At 41.4% G+C, this 19,946-nt stretch overlaps 1 protein-coding gene and 1 long non-coding RNA gene across 14 annotated transcripts in view; one reads left to right on the top strand and one right to left on the bottom strand.

Annotated features, from left to right (window-relative positions):
- KMT2C (lysine methyltransferase 2C) overlaps nucleotides 1-19,946 on the bottom strand; it is a 198,587-nt gene that overhangs the window by 120,231 nt on the left and 58,410 nt on the right. For all 13 annotated transcript variants that reach the window (XM_056334255.1, XM_056334251.1, XM_056334252.1 and 10 more), the window contains 2 exons: nucleotides 15,962-16,100; nucleotides 1,983-2,189 (listed from right to left, as the gene is read on the bottom strand). In XM_056334255.1, the coding sequence (XP_056190230.1) occupies nucleotides 1,983-2,189; nucleotides 15,962-16,100 (346 nt within the window). The remainder of the gene's footprint in view (nucleotides 1-1,982; nucleotides 2,190-15,961; nucleotides 16,101-19,946) is intronic.
- LOC130147312 (uncharacterized) lies at nucleotides 5,443-8,276 on the top strand. Its single transcript, XR_008821189.1, has 3 exons — nucleotides 5,443-6,315; nucleotides 6,462-6,769; nucleotides 6,888-8,276. It is a non-coding gene; the product is annotated as an uncharacterized LOC130147312 (long non-coding RNA).

Here is a 19,946-nt window from a genome sequence, read left to right as displayed (position 1 = left end):
CTCACAAGATCAAACTAATCCGTTTAAAGCACATCCCAATTCACTCTGCAGGTTCATTCCCAACAGACCATTCTGTCCTGGCCTGTTGTTCTTGGCCTTTCTGTAAGTAATACCTCATATGCCTGTAACATAGCGTCACTGAGGGGAGTGGGGTATTTTTGTTACCTTTAAGAGCAGCTATTTTTCCCCGTGGACATTACACAACGCGCATTTTTACACCAACAATGTAACTGTATAAACATCCGCCATGCACCTGAGCAATACCCTCAAGTGTAAACCACACCGAGCAGCTTCTCCAGCAGCCAGCACAGCCCTGGCGCTGACTGGAACACCTTTGAAACGTGACCTTGAACCGAGCTGACTGAACAGGCGCTAATGCGACGCTTTCGGAGGGTGTTTGGGCCGGGTCCGAGGAGCAGCAGCCCCGCCCGGACCGCGGCCCCTCAGGCGGCTCCGCCTCAGGGCGGGCGCGGCCGCCGCCTCCTCATTGTTTGGCGGCCTCGGCCGGGCCCCGCGGGCTGGCGCGGCCCCGCGCCCGCAGCCAATCGCCGGCCTCCAGCGCGGCGCGCGGGGCCCGCCCCACAGCCCCACGGACCCGCTGAGCCTCCGCGCACGGCGGGGCCCGCACAGCCCCACGGACCCGGCCCCACAGCCCCGCTGGGCCCCGCGGAGCCCCCGCGCCTACGGCGATCCCTACGATGCCGCATCCTACGGCTCTCTTCAACTTAAAGAATGGCAGTACCGATCAAAACAACGCAGCGGATGGAAAGTACAGGGCGAAAGCTGTACATATAGCCACCTGCTTCATCTACGCATGTTTACAGCAAAAGCCAAGCACCACAAAAGCAGAACAAGCATTGCAAAAGGCCACCAAGCCCAGAGTGCAATTTCCACTCGAGATACAAGGCTTTGCGTCGAGCTTTCCCAGAGAGATGTGCAACAGCAGTGAAACACAGCTCTGAGTCCAAACAGCCCGAGTAGTGGCTGTTTCTTCTGCTCCAGAAAAGTTGCATGGAGGTGAACTACAGTTAGGAAGAAACAAGCAGCTCTGCAGCAGAGTTTAACAGCACAAAACAAGGTTTATAAGAGGAAATTCTCTGCATCCATAGGGCTGCTGCAGGCCCCTCAAAGACTGACTTTAATAAAGCAACACCTCTGATTCATCACAGCTTATTACGACGAATGTAAAAGCAGCTTCAGCCAGCAGAGCAAGTCCAGGCACTAACCCGGAGCAGTAGGACACATGTACAGCCCAGCTGGGGCTCCCCATCTGCAGACCCACACATGTCCCCACAGATTCCAAAGCGTGCCTCTGCCATCAGTCACCCCTCCTTCAGCGCCTGTGCCACACCTTACACCGAACAGCACCTCGCTGCGGAGCAGTGTCTGTCCCTGCCACTCTTCAGGGTTCCTGAAAGGTGGAACTGACCCGAGAGGAGTCAGGATGCTGCCCTTCGATGCGGGGACACCTGGCAGCAGCCCGGCTACTGAAGGGTGAGAAGCCATGGCTGTGTGTCTGCCACAGCACTGCTGCCACCGCAGGAGCCAGCGTTGGAGGGCTGCGGGAAGAAAAAGCTTCCACAGCATGGGCAGAGGCTTCTAGTCACTCCAGTCTAGGAAACACATGACATATCAGAAGTCCATTACCTTCTACAAGAGTAGAAGGTTCAGCCTTACCAACAGATCTGTGCTTTACAATAACCATGCTACTACTTTCCTGTGTTCTTTTGGAGTCAAGATTCTCACTGGAGGGGAGAAACCAACCAATCTTTAAAAAGTGGAAGAGACAGCTATTCCTATACCACTTGCATGTTTGGTTTCAGGCTTGTTTGTTGGTTTTTTTTCTTCACCACCCCCCCTAAATAACTAATATTAATGACCCACATTTTCACAAAGACAAGTAATTTGCCTATTGCAGTACTGTATCTGTAAGGGTGCTTCCTGAAGTTCATAAAAAACTATTTATTGTAGAACAGACTTACTTCTTCTGTCCTCTCTGTTTGCGTGGCACTGAGTTTTGCCTTGGAGTTCTCTCACAAGCTCCATCGGTGCTGTCGCTGGCTTCACTCTTAAGTAAAGGCTGGTTTTTCCATGGGATAACATACCCAGGAGTTGGACTGAATTGTTTTAAGTCTCCTTGTCCTAATGAGCTCCGTTCTCCACAGTAACAAAAGGCGCAGAGTTGTTCGCTGTTAAAGGGAAGATAATTACTTCTTTTTTGGGGGGGAAAACAGCAGAGGATACACCATCAAAGAGCAACTTTCATGCCAATGTAACCCTTTATAACAAAACAATAAAAGCCCCCAAGTGCTGTCAGGTATCAAAACTCAGCATTCAGAAACACTATTTCCAGCTAATTTAAAGTTACATTAAAAGAACTTTTTTTGTTCACAAAAGCACATGATTAACAAAACAAAACCCCCCACATATAACATTCAAATGATTTGAACAAAACGGTTGTATTTTAATTCTGCATCTAGGCACACACTTGCTAAAAGGTGTTGGAAAATGGGGGGAAGAGAAGAAAATGGAAGAATTTAATAAACACCTCACACCCATAAAAACTCAATGTTGCCATCACAGAAAAGGCAAAGCTCTGTCTGTCTTTTTGAACACAGAACATTACTACATGTATAACTTTGTGAACACATGCACCTTATGTGTAACACAATGTGCAAACACTATACACCAAAAAGGTTTAATGAAACAGGAAAAAATGAAGTAAGGAGAAAATCACAGCAATGGCTACAGTCACACATAGCGGGGCATACTATATACACAAATTGAAATACTCTCACTGACTTTAATATTTAACACCAAAACCATACCTGAAAGTTTTACCAGAGGAAATTTATATTTACAGAACTGTGACCGCTACAATATCCCTGTACCATTTGCAATTATGTTTTAACATGCATAACATAGCAACAGCATTGAAATGACAGCTCTGACAGCGCTCCTTGTGTCACATCATATGGAAGCTACTGAAAAATATTTCTATAATAAACATAACCACAAACTTAAAATGTGAACTTCTGCAACTAATGCAGTTTGCATTAAAGGAAGGCCATTTAACACATTTTTTAATGCTTAAATGAGCAATTCTGTTTTCTTCATATTTATGCCCCTAAGACCCCTAAAAGATGCCTCAGGGAATCAGGATGATGGATGGAGGCTTGGGTTTGCCTAGATCCCATTTAAATAGATTTCAGTGCACTCCAAGGTGACACATTTGGGTTTGGGGCACGCTGTGTTGGATGGGTAAGCAGAGTCAAGTAAGGTGGGAGGAAGAGAAAACCTTAAGGTTAAACTCCTGTACAATATTCACTAAATTCTGGGGGAAAAAATAAGGACTGCCTGTGCTTTTCAGCCAGGTGAGGCAAGAGCACCAACAGAAAAAAGCAGAAGTAGAACAGGAAAGTTCCAGTTGACAATAGAAGACCCTGAGAATCCAGCAATGCCTCTTAGATTTGGTTTAACGTACTCTGGGATGGGTCTTTTGCCCTCACCACAGAGAGGGGGAAAAAAAAAAAAAAGAGGAAAAAATAAACAAAAAAAGAAACAAAACACAAGTGAGTACATAAAATGCCTTTGAACTGCTCTACAATTACAGCACTGGTATGCCAGACAAATGCTAAGGAAGGGAGCAGAACGTCATGAGCCCAGAATGAAGCCAAATACTTATTCTTATGCTCTACAGGTAGGATTGCACTTTCCCGAAGAGAGACAGACCTTTGGGGACATGCAGGTTGGTGAGCAGGTAAAATAAGTCCCATTAATAGTACACAAATTAAGATCCTACCATAGCACTGTTAGGAAATATTCAGCCTCACTTTCACAGCCTCGGTCACACATCCCTCACTGATCCTGCCTGAACACAGGACCAGCATGAGCCACCACAACCCCCGGAGCTGACGGCAGATGTCTGACATGTTCCAGAAATATTTAGAAAAAGATACCCAAAGATAAAAAGATGTAAAGAAAATATGGATAAACATAGCATAAGGATGGGGGGAAACTAATAGTTACAGCTAAACAGTATCTATGTCTATTTTAAAGCTAGTTTTCAATGCAATAGAGCAACAAAAATTCTTATTTGTGATGTCAGTGAATACAACCACTAGAGTAGCAATGAAAGCTGGTCTGGCTTCACAGGCAGCGTTTGTAAGAAGGGAAAGCAAAGCTATTTACGCTAGTTGAGACTACAGAGACTTGTGAAGAGACTTAAGAGATTTAAGCAGGCAGCACCATGGTATATAAATTACACTAGTTACAAACACAAGATTATCCACAGTGGAATAAATAATTATTCATACATCCTGTTAGGACAGACTATCACTGCTCATTAAAAGACTCGAGGATAATTACGACTAAATAAACAAAGCGCCTTAAAGGGAAGTTGTAGCAAATACGCAATCATGTTAAGGTTTATAAAAGAGAAATACGCAACAGTAATTTAAAAAAATAACCTAACTTTTGAAAGTGGTATTATTTGAAAAAGGAATACAGGGCTAAAGCAGATATTTCTAGAGCCTGTAAGGCAGCTCCGATATCACAACTTCCAGCAGTAGCTTTCTGCAGGCAGAGTGAAGTGAAACAACAGGAGCAGCGAGTTTCACAGCTACTCTGCAGCGTGGTGCGGACAGCTGTGAAGCTGTCAAGAATCATATGGTTTGTGCTACTGCTCCTGCTCCAGCAAAGCTGGGGACCGCAGCTGAAGCAAGCGCTCGAGCACTCGCTGTGGGGAGGGGGCTGGGGGAACCCTTTGCTGAAGGTCTGCGGGTACACCGATGCAGAAGTTAAAGACAGGAGCAGCAGAATGTTCCCAGGCCACTGCCAAGAGACACTGGGGCTGAGACAGAGGGGAGGGATTGTAAAAGGGTGTGGGGAGGCTTCATGCTTTCCAGGGAGGGTAAGCAGAGGGGCTTCAAACGTATCAGGCACCCAAATACCTGGAAACAATCAGCGGCTGCGTACTCCCTGCCTAGCATCGACACGCTAGAGAGACCCCTCCGCCTCAAGAGTGATCCTCTGTTTCCTAACATGTCACGCTGCGGATCCATCATGCAGTACAAAGTGGCCAGTTCCATCACGTTAGCCTTTTAGGTTTAAGTGCTCAGTAAATATTTTAAGTTACGTCTGTATGGGCAGAAGGTAGAGTTTTTCACTCCTATCATCTAGGATTGCAGAAAGTACTTACCAATCTACTTTCCATATGTCAATATGCAATTAGAGGATCTAAATCTGTGATGCAAGAAGAGCTCTCATATTGAAGATAACGAAATTGAGATACTGGCAACTCTTAAGATCAAACCCTAGATCTGTTATCATAATTACCATATTTTCAGAACAGGCTAATTCAAAATGGGATAACAAGCAAGAGACGATGTGTCACATATCTTTTTATAAGCTTCCTTTTCCTTTTATAAGGAAAAAAAAGAAAGAGAAAGCTCACCAATACTCCATTTAAGATATATCTATGATGCTCCAAACAAAAATATAAATTTGTTATCTGTAATTTCAACTTAATTCCTACATTTTCCCAGAACAAATGCTACCTTTTAACCTAAGTTTAACATTCCACAGATGGTTTATTACCAGTAGGCGCTTATATAGCTCACCTCATCCCAGAGGATTTCATACATCTGTATGCACACATATTTTAATGCAGAGGAAGAAGTATGTTCAGAACAAACAAAACATACAACTGGGTTTAGGGGAGGCAGTAAGAGGCAATAAGGCTAATAATGTCTGAAGCTAATTTCTGTTCCTACGAAGCCATGAGAGGAAATCCAGACTTAAATGTTAGAAAGAAACACTTTCTAACAAGAAACATGTAGATCTCAGCAGTCTGCCATAGCCATTTTCCTCTGCAAGTTCTTAGTTCATTGAGTTGTCTGGTCAGTACCTCTTCCTCACCCAGAATTTACTCAAGCCCCTGACAAGGATCTAAGATGCTACAATCCTTCCCAGCCCACATCCCAACAAAGAAAAACAAAATGCCCTCCAGCCAGTTAATCCTGGAGGAAGGGAGAACAGTCACAGTTTCCTCTACTTGGCCGATGACATACAGCCACACAGACTTTCCCGTTGAAAGGAGTTCATTTCAACACATACAGTATTGGGCAACTACTTGTGCAATATTAAATTACAACCAGAGAAGGAGAAACATATTCTGGTTTCCTTGCAAAATATTCAAAAGAGTTAAGGTAAAACTGACAGTCCCCCAGACTTTTTGTAACAGAATTAAGGCCGACCATCAGGATTACCAACATTTCAAGCCCACCAAGTGCCTCTGTAGTTATACTCCTAAGAGTAAGTAGAAGCTCCCTCTCGATCCCTCTGCGTTGGGAAATGGCACTGGGGTATCCTATGTGAGCCAAGGCTCCTTGATAATAAGCAGATGTGCAGACTGATTTATGTAAACAAGTTTTGTTTATGTACTGTTCTGTATCTTGCAGATCTACGCTTGTGTCTGCATGAGTATCGTGCTGTGCAGCTGGTGGAAACCCTCAGACTGGTCCACCCAAGTCTGTGGGACCCTCAACAGTATCAGCTGTGACCTCTCACTCTCCTGCCTATTTTTCATACCTCGGTCTGCAATGATATGGGGCACTGTCATCCGCCCGCAAATCCGTGTACACAGCTGGGGGAATACATTTCCCTTGCCCATTTTTGCAAGAGTAACTTTCTTCTGTGTCTCCAGGATCCACCGTACAGCTGAATGCCAAGGAAGACAGCAAGTGGCCTATGCTGAGCACGTCTACCGGTAAGACGCTTGAAGTTATACAACCCTTTTAGTACTAAATGGTAAAGGAGGCAGACTAAAGACAATCCTGCAGCTGCCTGTTCTGCAGGGAGGTGTTAAAAGGTCCCTTTTCTTTCAGGAGAACATGCACAGGGGGATCCAGCATCCAACAGAGATGAACAGAAGCTGTCAACAGCAGGAGAAAGACATGCTCATGGATTCAGCTCAAGAGATGCTCTCCTCTTACTTTTTCTCAATTCCCTCCCAGCCTACTGTGGGACACCAGTTATCACAGAAGTTTTACTGTGCATTCACCTTTTCAATTAATCTCATTAAAAGCAGAGGTTGTTGTTGCTGTTTCAACAGGAAAATGCAATGGATTATATCTGAGAAAACACAAGGCATGGCAATTCCAGTAAGATCCACTAGCTATAACCATTGCCTTAACATTAAATACAAAGTTATAGATGATCATGACTGCCACAATAATGATTGCACTGAAGTAAAACAAAAAAATTAAATAATTGGAAAGCATAAAGATCTATTTTATTAATGTTTTGGGTTGAAAAAGAAGGTGAGGAGGGTATAATTTGATTTTTGCTGTGAATGAATTTGTTTTTAAAGGAATTCTGCAATAATTCTTCTCAGTGTCTGGAAATGCCTTCAGGATGTCTTTTTCACACACTCTAGCATTTGTGAAAGGTGAAACTAAGAAGCATAAAACCTTGGGGTTGCATCAGTGAAGTTGTTACAGAAATTTGAAATGTTTTTAACATCTACTTCTCACAACTAAAAAGCTCAGCACAATGAAATGGAATACTTGGGAGCAAAACAGAACTTCAGAGCATCATTTGTACTGATTACCAAAGCAGACTGATGAGAACTGGCCTTGAGAATTCTTCTCCAGCTAACCTTGTTAGTAGTTTTAACATATGTTAAAAGGCTAAATTAAATGCTACAGGGGACCTATTATTTATTTAGCTATGCCAAGTTGTGTTAATGCACAAACTACTTTGCCTTCACTCTTCATTTTATGTTGTGTTATTTAGAGTAAATTGTTTTTCTCCTTGGTAAAGATGCACCATTGTATCATTTATGTAAATTCAAATGAAGACCCGTAAGCTGCATTTTAAGTGAAAAAAGATTTCTGGCTTAAAACAACACCAGGGGTCTGCATCAGTGTGAGCTCTAATGTGAGATATTCACAGAGGTGAAGTTATTCTAAAACTCAGGGGTTTAAATTAAGCTTTTCAGCTTCATCTAAGTATCTTGTAAATATCTGGACTTCAATAATGAAGAGGCTTGAAAGGAAGCAACAAAAGAAAACTCATTAAGCAACACATAACAACTTCACATTGATACAGGGTTAGCAACCCAATAAATCACCCTTCTGAAGGAATGATACTAAGGACAGAGAAGGATGGGAACTGCAACATGGAGATACCACAAAAAGAAAGATGCAAAAGTTCTCAGCTGCAAGCTATATTTAAGTGTTTGACATGCAATTGTTCTCCTTCCAATAGGAATCTGAATCATGGAACAACCTGAAATTTTGAAGTGGTTTGACACTATTTCACTATTACACAGAGTTGGTTTTGGAATGAGTACTTAACTTACATAGCACAATTCCATTAAAAAAAGGAGGGCAGGAGGGAGTTCGTATGAACTTCGGGTGAAGAATTTTAAAACTTTTAAGTTTGCACAAAGCAATTAAACTGCATTAGACAGTAATTGCTTTCCATTTTTTTCAAACCAGCACAGTTGGAGTTCTACAGCCATATAATTAACTTAATGATACTCTTCTCATTTGAAAGAAAGAAAACATTACCCTCCGAACACCGCCACCAAAACAACACATTCAACTGACATTTTAAAATCTAAAAAATATGAAAATATGCTCTTATTCACCATCAATATATGTCAGCCTTAATTTAAACAAATGTTTAAAGCTCAGTGATGATTTCACATACCCTAAATGCAGGAGGGGTTACCAGAATGCCAGTGCTGAATAAAGTGGATTTAGAGGTCTACTCCAAGGCCACCTAGAAATCATTCTTCAATGTCCATCTGAGCTGACTCATACTCTCAAACAAAAACCCCATATAGAATGCAACTATGAGCATACCTGAAAGGTAACACAACGCGATTTTGAGAGGTGATTTAACCTAAGCAATAAAACCCAAAGAATAGAACGTACTGTGGCCTCTGTCTTTGGTGTGCCTTTGTGCCCAGAAGGTATTGTCTGTTCAAGCCAAATCTGTTGGCAAATCAACACAGATTACACCAAAACCACATAAACTTCACAGAGGTGGCAGCACCTCTTAGGAGGCAGCTTCTTATGAACGCTAAGTAGGGTCTAACAACCTGAAGATACCAAGTTGGCTTTAAATAGCAGTTTTTCAAGAAAGTTTCAAAATTGTTCAGTCACATTAGGGAATGGAAAAGCATGCTTTTCTGCATAATTTGAACTTTGTATTTTTTCTTTGGAAGTACGTTTACAGAAGAGATGATACAACACAGTGGGGCACAGTGGGGCTCTTTAGACAAAACTACGCTGGGTCAGATTAAAGGTTCATCCAGTCCTGTATGGTCAGTGTTAGAAATAGGATAAGCAGATGCACAGGGGATGCTGAAGATCAAGGCAAACATAGGACCCAGTACTTTCAGTTCTGGGCCTCCCTGTATCAGCTGTGATTCCTATATATTCAGTAGTTCTCAGTTTCTCTTTCATGAACTTGCCTAGGCTGCTTTTGACCTCACATAAATTTTCATCAATCCCCAACATCCTTTGGCAAGGATTTCAGTGTCACTCTAGACAGCTATATGCTGTGCAAAGAATCACCTCCCTTTATTTTGCAATTAACCCTTAGAAGTTTCACTCTATCACCCTCAGTTTCTTCATTAAAGGAAAATGAACAGTCAGGATACAGCCACCCCCACCCCCCATCCCACATACGATGTTGCAGCTTCTTATCTTCCTCCTCCAATCTCTTTTATAGTCTGAAGGGTCCTAAAATACTTAACTGGAAGCTACTCCAAATCTTTCATCAGGCTTTCTGATGTTTAAGTTCTACTACATTCAGTTTTGAAGTTAGAGACACGCTTTCCGTAACCCTATGGAAATTAGCCTAAGTTTGTTTCTCTACGTGCTTCTGACCTCACCGAGTAGATCAATTAAAGCTTCAGCACATCAAAGCTACGAGCTCAAAAATTCTCTTTTCACTAAACATGCTCGATTCTCTCTCAGCCCCTGTGTGCAAGCAGACTCCACATACACCATCCTTACTCAGCGAACGACCATCCTTCCCACAAAGGTTAGGGACACTCACAGGGCTCAACTCTGCATCCACAGCTTTGGGAAGCTGTAACTCCAGAGTTTGCCATTTAAATCACCTGTACTTTCTATCAGCTGTGAAATGGAAATGAAGGAATGATGAATGGGTGGGGCACAACAGAGGGCTTGCTGTGCAAAGGAAACAGAAGGTGATGGAGAAACAGGACAACTGACTGTGGGGAATAACAAGGAAAGCCCAAGGAAGCAGGAAGAGAACACAGCCTCAGCTGACATGGAAAATTAACAAGAAAATGGAGAAAGAGGTGAGAAGAAATATCATGTCACAAATACCTGTCTGGGAGCCACCAGAGATGGAAGGAAAGAAAATGCAGATCAGGCGAAGAGCCAAAACAAGAAGAAAACCACACGGAGTGGACACTGAAACAATGATTAGAACTGATGAACAGAGACTAAGGTTAGAAAAGGAAAAAGAATGGGAATATGACAATGTATCAACAACACAAAAAAGACAAGTGTCTGACAAAAAGCTGGAGGTGAAAAAAACACCAGAAAAGGTGACATTCAGAAGAAATGAGAGAAAATGTTGTATTCACTCAACACTGGAACAGAACTTCAGATCCCAGACTCTTACCATTGCCTGCAATTAACACAAAGTAGGCATCCCATCCACTTCTGAGCTTAATCTAGATGGGACACTTGTGTAACAGCATGGTTTGAGACTGCCAGCCATGAAATCCTGCTCATGGGATGCTTCTATCTGTCTGACTGCCATCTCTCAGAGGAAAGAAAACTTGTCCACTCAACAGACCTGATATGCCAGCGTCAGGCTTGCTACCCAGCACTGGCAGGCCAGCAGCACAGACCCAGGTGGAGACAAGCAGCCCTAGTGGGGTGGGAGAGAGACAGAACTGCCTAAAAACATCTGTGAGAGGCTGAGTGGGACTCCAGAAACCTGGAGCACCTGCTCACACAAGGCAGGAGACATTTCTATAGCATAGTTTCTGTGCTTGGACCATCTTACGTAACGTTAATTCCAGGAGCAAATGTCCATGCAACTTAAAAGGTCCAATCATGAATGTCATTGATCATGAGTGTCAAATCAAGGCGCAAATTCTACATGAGAGCATTAAACATATTATGGTCACAATGTCAATTGTTCAGCCTAGGAAAAAGGCAGGATGAAGGTTGTCTGTGAAGCCTTTCTTTGGCCCCGTTTGTGCAATACGCCTTCTGAGCTTCAAGAAAGATGCAGACCATCTGGAGAGTACTCAAAACAGCGAGAAGACTCAAAGCTTAAGAAAACATCATTTACGAAGAAAGTATGAACAAATTTGGGATTTCTGTTATGAAGTAAAGCATGCTGGGGAAACAAACTGAGAGCCTTCGGCACAAATCTATCCTCCGTTATCCCTGGCAGATGGTATGAGCACTAATGGGATGAACGCAAAATGAGGAGAGCATGGGTTAGATGTGAGGAAAGTTTACCATTTCCAACAGTAGAAACAAAGAGACTGGGAGGGACTGGTTAGGCATGATCAGGAGTTTTTATGATTGGAAGATTTAAGAGCAGTTTACACAAACTTCTGTCAGGAATGACAGCTGTAGCTATCTGCCTTGGAAAAGGAGGTGAACTAGATGACTTCCAAAGGTCCCTCCCTACCCTGTGTATCTAAGGTAGAGTTGTTTTAACAACGATCCAACATAAAATTCTTCTTGAGACGATTTCCCTAGTCGATGCATGAACAGACAGGATGGACAACCAGTAAATATTTAACTTTTTAATCATTTTTCAGTGTGTAGTCTTAAGTCTTTTCCTACCGACAACATTAAAACTGTGCCCTGCAAGCCAAATGAGTAATTTCATTCTGGGCTAGACTCATCTTTAATATAACACTGAAACATGACTTCATTATTATTAAATAATTTATTTTTGTAACACAAAGGAATGCTATCTCCACTTTGCAGATTCAGAAGACAGTCATTGACTTCAGAGGAAGATACTGTAAATGCCTACATGGATCTAGATCTCGAAGTGTAACGGCAAAACTCTGCAATGATATCAAGTGCCCTGTTTTGTGCATGAGGTCCATCCTCTGCAGAAAGAATTCTTGTAGAAAAACGTTTATGTAAAGCTACACATATCACAATACACTTGCATAAAAAGAAACAATTAAGAGTTCCAAAATCATCTTAATACTGTTGTCTCCTAAAATTTGTGCTTGACTTTACAACTTTAACAGCTTTAAACATATTTTAATATTAAATATTTTATCTAAGTCCTTCCTGCCTAAAGATCTAGCTTCTCCTTCCATCACTGCACCGTTACTCTGTCCAGATTGTCTAATCTGTCTGCCACTCCACTATTTCATTTTCCACTGAGCACTACTGAATGCTTCAAGTTTTGCAATGTGCTCTCTTTGCAGATTAAAACAAGAAAAACAAACACACACACACAAAAAAAGATAAGGAATGAAGCCAAAGAAGTTCACTGCTACTTTTTTACCATTTTTTTTTGTTCAAACAATCAACAGATGTTCACCAACCACTTCTTTTTGATGGAATAAAGCCCTCCACCTCCAGACTCTGAATTTGATCTTAGCAGCAACAAATAAGGGGGAATAGTGCAATTGGTCTGGAATGAAAATTAACGTGCTTTGTCCAATTACAAGTGAAGCAGGAAAGCAGGAAGGTGTGTTGCCAAGGGTTTTTTTGTAGTTTCAGTGACAGTCTCATAAGAGCAGATATTTAGCAGACCAAAGTACCAAAATCAAAAAACCTATGTGAAAACCTCAGCTTCTGCTTACTTATCGTAAGAATGGTATGTCTTCATCATTATGGCAAAAGGAATGAAAATGTGCAATTAATGCAATTTACAGTCTCTGAAAGTACATGAAAAGTAAAATGAATCAAAAGGTGTTTTGTTCTTCTATGAAATTGTGTTTCTAGGCCATTCTCGTTAGCTTTTAATGCCTGGAGTTGATAATGTGGGAAACAGAGGAGGAAGGCAGAAGTAGGCTCTGCTGCAAGTCGCAGCCCATTTCTGGCTGCTTGCCTGCCTCATGGGCAGCACTTCCCCTGCTCTCTGCAGGCAGCACAAACCATGGGAGCAGATTCCTTTCGAAGAAGCTGGATTCCACTCAGCCATAAGTCCTGGGCTGACAGAAGCTTCTCACAAGGCTTATAAAAAGAAAAAGGGAAGAACCAAAGGAAAAAGGCTCCAAAACCCGTGACGCTCTTGATATATAAGAGCTGGCAGCATTACTTTTACCACTGCCAGGCTCGATAGTTTATCTTTGTTTGACGTTATTGCCCCTCCCCACATGTGGTCAATAATTCACTCATTCCTTCTGAGCTCACACACACACACACGCCTGACCCCTTTCAGCCTCCCTACCCCAGTATGGCTCAGATACTATTTATTTTAATGGGGTTTAGCACATTGATTTCTGAGCAGTAATCCTAAATCTGTTATTAAATTCCCTGCCCCAACCCCATTTGCAGTCAATAGTTCTCTTGGACTTCCATATCCCACCTCAGATAGGTTCCAACATTAACCATCTTCTCTTTCACCTTTTTCTTGAATTTTCTTATTTAGCCTCAGTCTTAGGAGGGATGCAAAGAAAAATACCACACAAGCCAAGCTTTGGCTAATCTCCCAGCCACTGAAATCCCCATCCTAGTTCTGATATATTCCACTATGTTAAAAATCACTATTTTCCAGTAACAAATTATTTAATTACTTTATGTAAGAGACTTTCATTGTATGCCCTGTGTCCTGTGCTTCTCTAACTCCTTTATCTTCACTACCAAAGATAGAAACCCAGAATTGTCTTATACTCAACCCTGAAAAAAGTGATGCAAAAGTAGCTCCACCTACACCTGCATCTACGTCTGGTGGAGGCTTTGGTTCTTTTCTGTGTTCTAGGCAATTTCTGCACTGTTATAATAGACTCCCATAATTCTCCTGTGTCTCACATACCTGAAGTTATTTCTAAGTATCTGAATACTTCCATTTGGATTAAGAACAGAAGCGCTTACAAAAAAAAAAAAAAAAAAAAACCACGAGATGAAGCTGATAAGTATGACTTATTTGGAAATCAGCTTCAAAACTCTTCCCCAAGTTAGAGGTCTAAAGTCTCTGTGGAGTCACCCCTTAACCTAAATCTTGATACAATTCCTCCCACCGATACACAGCCAAGCATCATCAGTGTGTGTTATTTCATGTCGCATTTTCTCCTAAGAGAATGGAGTCAAGCCACCCAGCATCCAGTCCTCCGACCCCTGCGTGACACAGTGGCAGTGTCAGCACACTGTAGACAATGCTACAGATGACTGATGAAAAATCACAGATCATAAGAGGCTTTCCTCTGATAGGTTTCAAGACACATTGCCAAAAAATCCTGAGATCTATTTTTTTCCCAATTTTTTTTTTTGTTATGAGGTTATCAATAAGTTCTGCAACTAACACCAATTCTACATCTAAGTCTGGAACAAAAATTACCTGGGGTCAGAAAAACCTATGACTCCCAATTTACTTTCATATCTCCTTAATACATTTCTTTCCAAAACGTCAGAGACACAGTCTGATCATTGTTATTTTAATTAAAAATTAATAGTACTTAGCTTTTTAATGCTTTGATCAGCCAGAGCAAGGAGCCCATAATAGTCTTTCAATCTCGATTAATCGAAGTCAACACTTTCAGTTGGAAAGAAGAGTAAATTGAGAGCAAATAAGAGCTGGTTCTGAACCATGCAGCATTTTTTTTAAGACTGTTGTTCAACTTTTAAGAAGCAAGTTTATGTCTAGGGAAAATGCTGCCTTCAACTACTCATGACAACAGCAAGAAAGTAACCTTGAGAAGAATAGAAAGCAGATGAAACAGCACTAAAACTTTTGCAAGTGATCCAAAACAAGGTCAAATAAAGAACCAAAACAGCTGTTCAGTTCAAGCTGCTCTACTGATTTACTAACAGCTACTAATTTAATAACAGCTTTGGAAAATTCCATTAAGAACAGAAATTTTTGCGTATTTCATTCCGATATACAAATGAGATCTATTTAACCAAAATCCTCTGCAAGAAGGGAAGTACCTCTCAGAACCTAAAAAGTTCGTGAGCATGTAAAACATGAAAATTATATATGCAGCAAGTAGATGAAGTAATTTTTTTACACATGGAAAATACGCTCTGTGTTGGATTAGAAGGAAGTAAAATGATGACAATGATTCTAAGTCTGTCAAAATGTAATTACACCTGTAACTCTCTGGTAACTGTTAACAGCAATCTCTGCAGCAGAAGAGACCCACTACTGGGTTAAAAGCTGTTCTGAGGGCTTCAACAGAGCAGCTCTGCTAGAGTTCTGCAACACTGTTTCAACACTGCGTTCTGGTTTCCCTCAAATAAAGTAATTAGTACTGTGCACTGCTTTTCAGGAAATCTATAAAAAAGCTTCAAAAAAAATTACAAACATTATTTTCTGTGTTAAAAATTCTGAAATAAGGAAGAACACAGTAGAAATGACAAGGGATTTGTTTTACTTTGTTCCTGAAAATACAGGCATCCAAACTGAAACTTCAGAAATAACTTTATGTGGATTTGCTAAATATGCCATTTTCACACTAGGAAAGCCTCAGTAATCACATTTTATCTCATATCACTTATGTCTGTTTTAAGTCAAACAGTTAATACGCTGTAATTCAAGGGTTTACCAGTGTTTTCTGAGGACAACGACCCAAGGAACGTGCTCTTCACCCTCACCTCCCTAAACATCGGTTAAACCATCAGTCTCAAGCGCAGGCTGCTGTTGCCAGCACTTCAAAGCAGCAGCAGCATGGCTCAAGTGTGCACCCCGAGCACTCTGCACCGCGTTACGCTCCCAGCCCTGCCCCGGCTCAGCACCCGCCGCCTGGCTCACTAACCTGGTTTTAGCTTCCACACCCACAGAGGCAGTGGAGCTTGCAGACTCCTCAGATACTGAGTGCTGAAGGACTGGTGTTAGCTGCTTGGTGCTGTCCACTTCCGTTTGGGCATCCTCTTCTGCAGACTGCTCTTTGACTTCTGTTTAAAAAATAAGAATCATATTTATTTATTTACTATTTTATTTATTTAGACTATAAAAACATCTGTAAGCTTTCCCTTGTTCTGCAAACATCCATTTTATTTATAGATAGATTAACCCACATCTCTATGTTCGCAGACACAACAAAATTAAGCAAGTAGGAAAATATTACCCTTCACCTCTAGCTAAAACATGAAATTGAATGCTTATAATTTTTTTTTTTCTGTTACACTGTGTACCACTGTGAACTAAAGGTGTTCAATAAGTAATGAGCAATGGGGCAGGGGAAGCATTGTTCAATGACAACCTTTTCATACGAGGTTGCAGCGTCAGACATTCTCATTCTCCCCACATCTCGTCTTGTGCACCTGCTCCGTCATCCCTAACAAACATCAGGGTGAGCACTCTCAGCTGGGACATAATAAATCTTTTTTTTTTCCTCCCAGATTAGCTTTAACTTTGACCAGTTCCCCGCACTAGCTCATTCCTGGTTACACTAACCCTATGCTAGCACAGGGCTGAGGAGGTGAAGGAAGGAAGGACACTGTTTATGCCACCTTAAACGCCATTCTGAACTGCAGGAATGTAAACCATTTGCAGCCTCGTTTTTATTTAGACTACCTTTTAGGACAGAAATACATACATCTACAGCTGACAATGCTACTGTTTGCCTAGAAAGTTTGTTTCTGCTCAGAAACATGGAACACCAAATTGCCACTGTTTGTACAACTTAAATCCTCTTCCCATTTGGTTTCCTCCTTTGCACTAAGTGAACCCAGGATTTTCCAGGAGGACCCAGCAATGTGAGGCTCCAAGTTCATCAGAACACAGGAACAAGGCTGAAGGCTTTAGAGCAATACGCTTTGTAATTTCTGCACTCCTCCATACTTTGATTTTGAAACTTAATTAACATAAAAATCATAGGACTTTTGCAGATGTTCTTTGGTAGCTTAAGACACTAGTGCCTCCTCCTGTCAGTGTCCACGACTGCCACCTGTCTCCACAACAGAGCTAGACCAAGGACATGCACCCAGGCTGCAGGCCACCTAAACCTTCCAGTGAACGTGGGTTTGAGCTAAGAGGCCAATACATACAGCTCTTTTTAAGAAGTCCAGCTACAGTCAAGCAAGAAATTATTTAGAAGATTTAAGCAAAGATACACAACGTGTCAAGATATAATCAAATATTGCAAAGGATAAATGATTCAAGTGGAGAAATGGATGGGCAGAAGAATCTGCCACATGGGTGAGCATGCACAAAAACCTGCTACAAGCTTTAATCTTATAAATAAGAACAATGAAAGAGACGAAAATTCTCGGAACGTAAAACGGCACAGCTCTGTCTGTAATATTGAAATTATATGCCCACTACAGCACACGGAGAATGGGAAATCTTTCTCATTTGATGTACAGAGGTTGAAGTAAAAATATTCTTTAACCTGGAGTGAACTCATTTAGGAAGACAATGTACAACATTTTAAATCCCCAATGAAGGCATATAAAACATACTGAGAGAAACACAAAATTAAGGGGGGGTGGGGGGTGGAGGGGGAAGAGTAAGCCATTCCTGTTCATGACTGGGCGTGCCGGATATTTATTTGAGCTAGTGTAAACTGGAACTCCTTCACCTATTTCAGTTAAGCTACTCAGTAACATACATCTGAAATGTTTTTGGACATCTGAAACATCCAAAAATTATTCCTGTCTGAAAGCCAAATGGCTTGTGTTAAACCATTCCACCAACCTGTCCTGAAAAAAAATAAAACTCTGGACAATCATTTGACACTAAATAAATATCCTGTTGGGAACACATCCCTTGTAATAGTAAATGGCTCCATACAGAAAACAAAACAAAACCCCACACCCTTAGTTTTTGGCACATCTGAACAAACAATCTCTGCAATTGTTCCTGGACGAGGATTCCCACAACAGGCAGTGTCCAGTGGAGCCATTCATAATGATCTGTACTGTGTTTCCAAAGTATATTGGATCCGAAGGATAACTTTTGTGCAAATAACCCCTGAATTTCTAATTACAACCTCAATGAAGAGCTTAAAAATAAACACCCATGAGACAGGCAGATGTCAAATCAATAAAAACAAACCCCAAAACACAGTCCAGGACAAACACGCATGAAGTGCTCAAGGAAGACCACCAGAAATTGTGGCCTTGCTCTGAACCATCTCAGTGACTTTATTTAACCTAGTAAAACTTTGCAAAAGGAATTCTGCTTTATTCTCTGCATGCAGAAACTCTGAAGCAAGCAAAAGCCATTTACTCCTTGCCAGCTTTCATCTCATTATACATTAATGGGCACCCATTACAGTGGGAAGGCAAAGTTCACGGGCATTAATTCATTCTCAAGAACTCTGGACTGTGTGAGAAGACACAGATTGTTTCACTACACACTACGACTAGATGAGCTTACATCCTTATGGTGCTTTTTCCCCTGCTGTTTGCTTCTCTAGAAAAGAAAGAACCCAAATTATACTAAATGAGACAAACAACATCTCAACTGCTGTCTCTGCAATAAACCAAACTGTGTCTCAATATGCCGTTGGAAGACTGAAAACACGGTGCTCACCGAACAGAATGAAAATAGCGTTTATGTTAGTTGTGCATGCCATACTTAGACTTCGTGAAAGTTCTCCAACAGAAGATTAAGGAAGAATGGAAGCAGTGCATTTCATGAGTCCAACTCCTAGGAGATGGGAGTCCAGCACTGGTGTAGCAATGGGACAGCAGATACCCTCAGCACTGCCTCAAGAGATGTTCTTGGAAGCATCTGGCACAATACATTAACTGCTTTTCACTGTATTTAATGAACGTTCATCAGGCTAGGTTATGGCATCCTACTTTGAAGCTTCTGGGAATGAAGGAACTATGAATGATTAATAAATGTGAAGCTCATTTGCAGATTCATATATAAGGCTTTATTTTGCATCCTATTTTCATGACTTTTTCTGTCACAATGAAGGCCTTGCTCATGTATAATGAGTTGGAGGGGGAACTGAGAATTAAAGCAGCTAATTGCACAATTCCCAAATGTCCCCAAATTCTTTTTTAATGTCACTATCCTTTACTAAAACATTAGGAAAATATTGGGAAACATATAGAAAATTTTTATTGTTTGAAGACAATTACATCAATAGTTCTTTCCCACCTGCCTGGTGAGGACAGAAAGCCTTTTCTTACTAAGGTTAAAAGAAAACCCCAAAAGGATAAGGAGCAAAGTTCCTATCTACATGGATCATCAAAAGGGTTGAGACTTCCATACGCTTTACAACTCAGGCAATATTCACAGAATCACACCATGGCTGAGGCTGGAAGGCAGCCCAGAGGTCACCCTGCCTAACTCCCCACCCAGGCAGGGCCACCTGGACAGAGCCAGCTGCCCAGGACAGCTGAACGTCTCCAGGGATGGAGATATGAAATAGTAGAGATAAAAAAATATTTAAAAATTGCCTAACATAGACAGGGGACAGACATGCAGGGAAGTCACTGGGATTGGTAAATTTTATAGCATGGGTACTGAATTTCTCTTTTAATTAACACTTTCATCACATTTGCTTAAGAAAGATATGTATACACTGGGCTCAGGGTTGAAAAGAGAATCTGTAGGTTTTGTACTGTTTAAGAAGTAATTTGAAATTTTTTAAAGGAGGAAAAAAAAATTCTACAACATTTCCATATTTTAAGCACTGACAAATTTCTTCTCTTAGTAATTATTGGTATTCCTCTTTCTAGAGCAGAATGCAGTAAACAAACAAAGTAACAAACAGCAAACACCACTCTCAGTCAGTTATGTGGATTACCCACCTTCCTGATAGTAGTTGGTCTCCTCAC

The sequence above is a fragment of the Falco biarmicus genome, chromosome 4 (genome assembly GCF_023638135.1).
Source record: "Falco biarmicus isolate bFalBia1 chromosome 4, bFalBia1.pri, whole genome shotgun sequence".
Taxonomy (NCBI): domain Eukaryota; kingdom Metazoa; phylum Chordata; class Aves; order Falconiformes; family Falconidae; genus Falco; species Falco biarmicus.
Note: the sequence above shows the minus strand (reverse complement) of the source record. Positions and strands in the feature narration are given on the sequence as shown.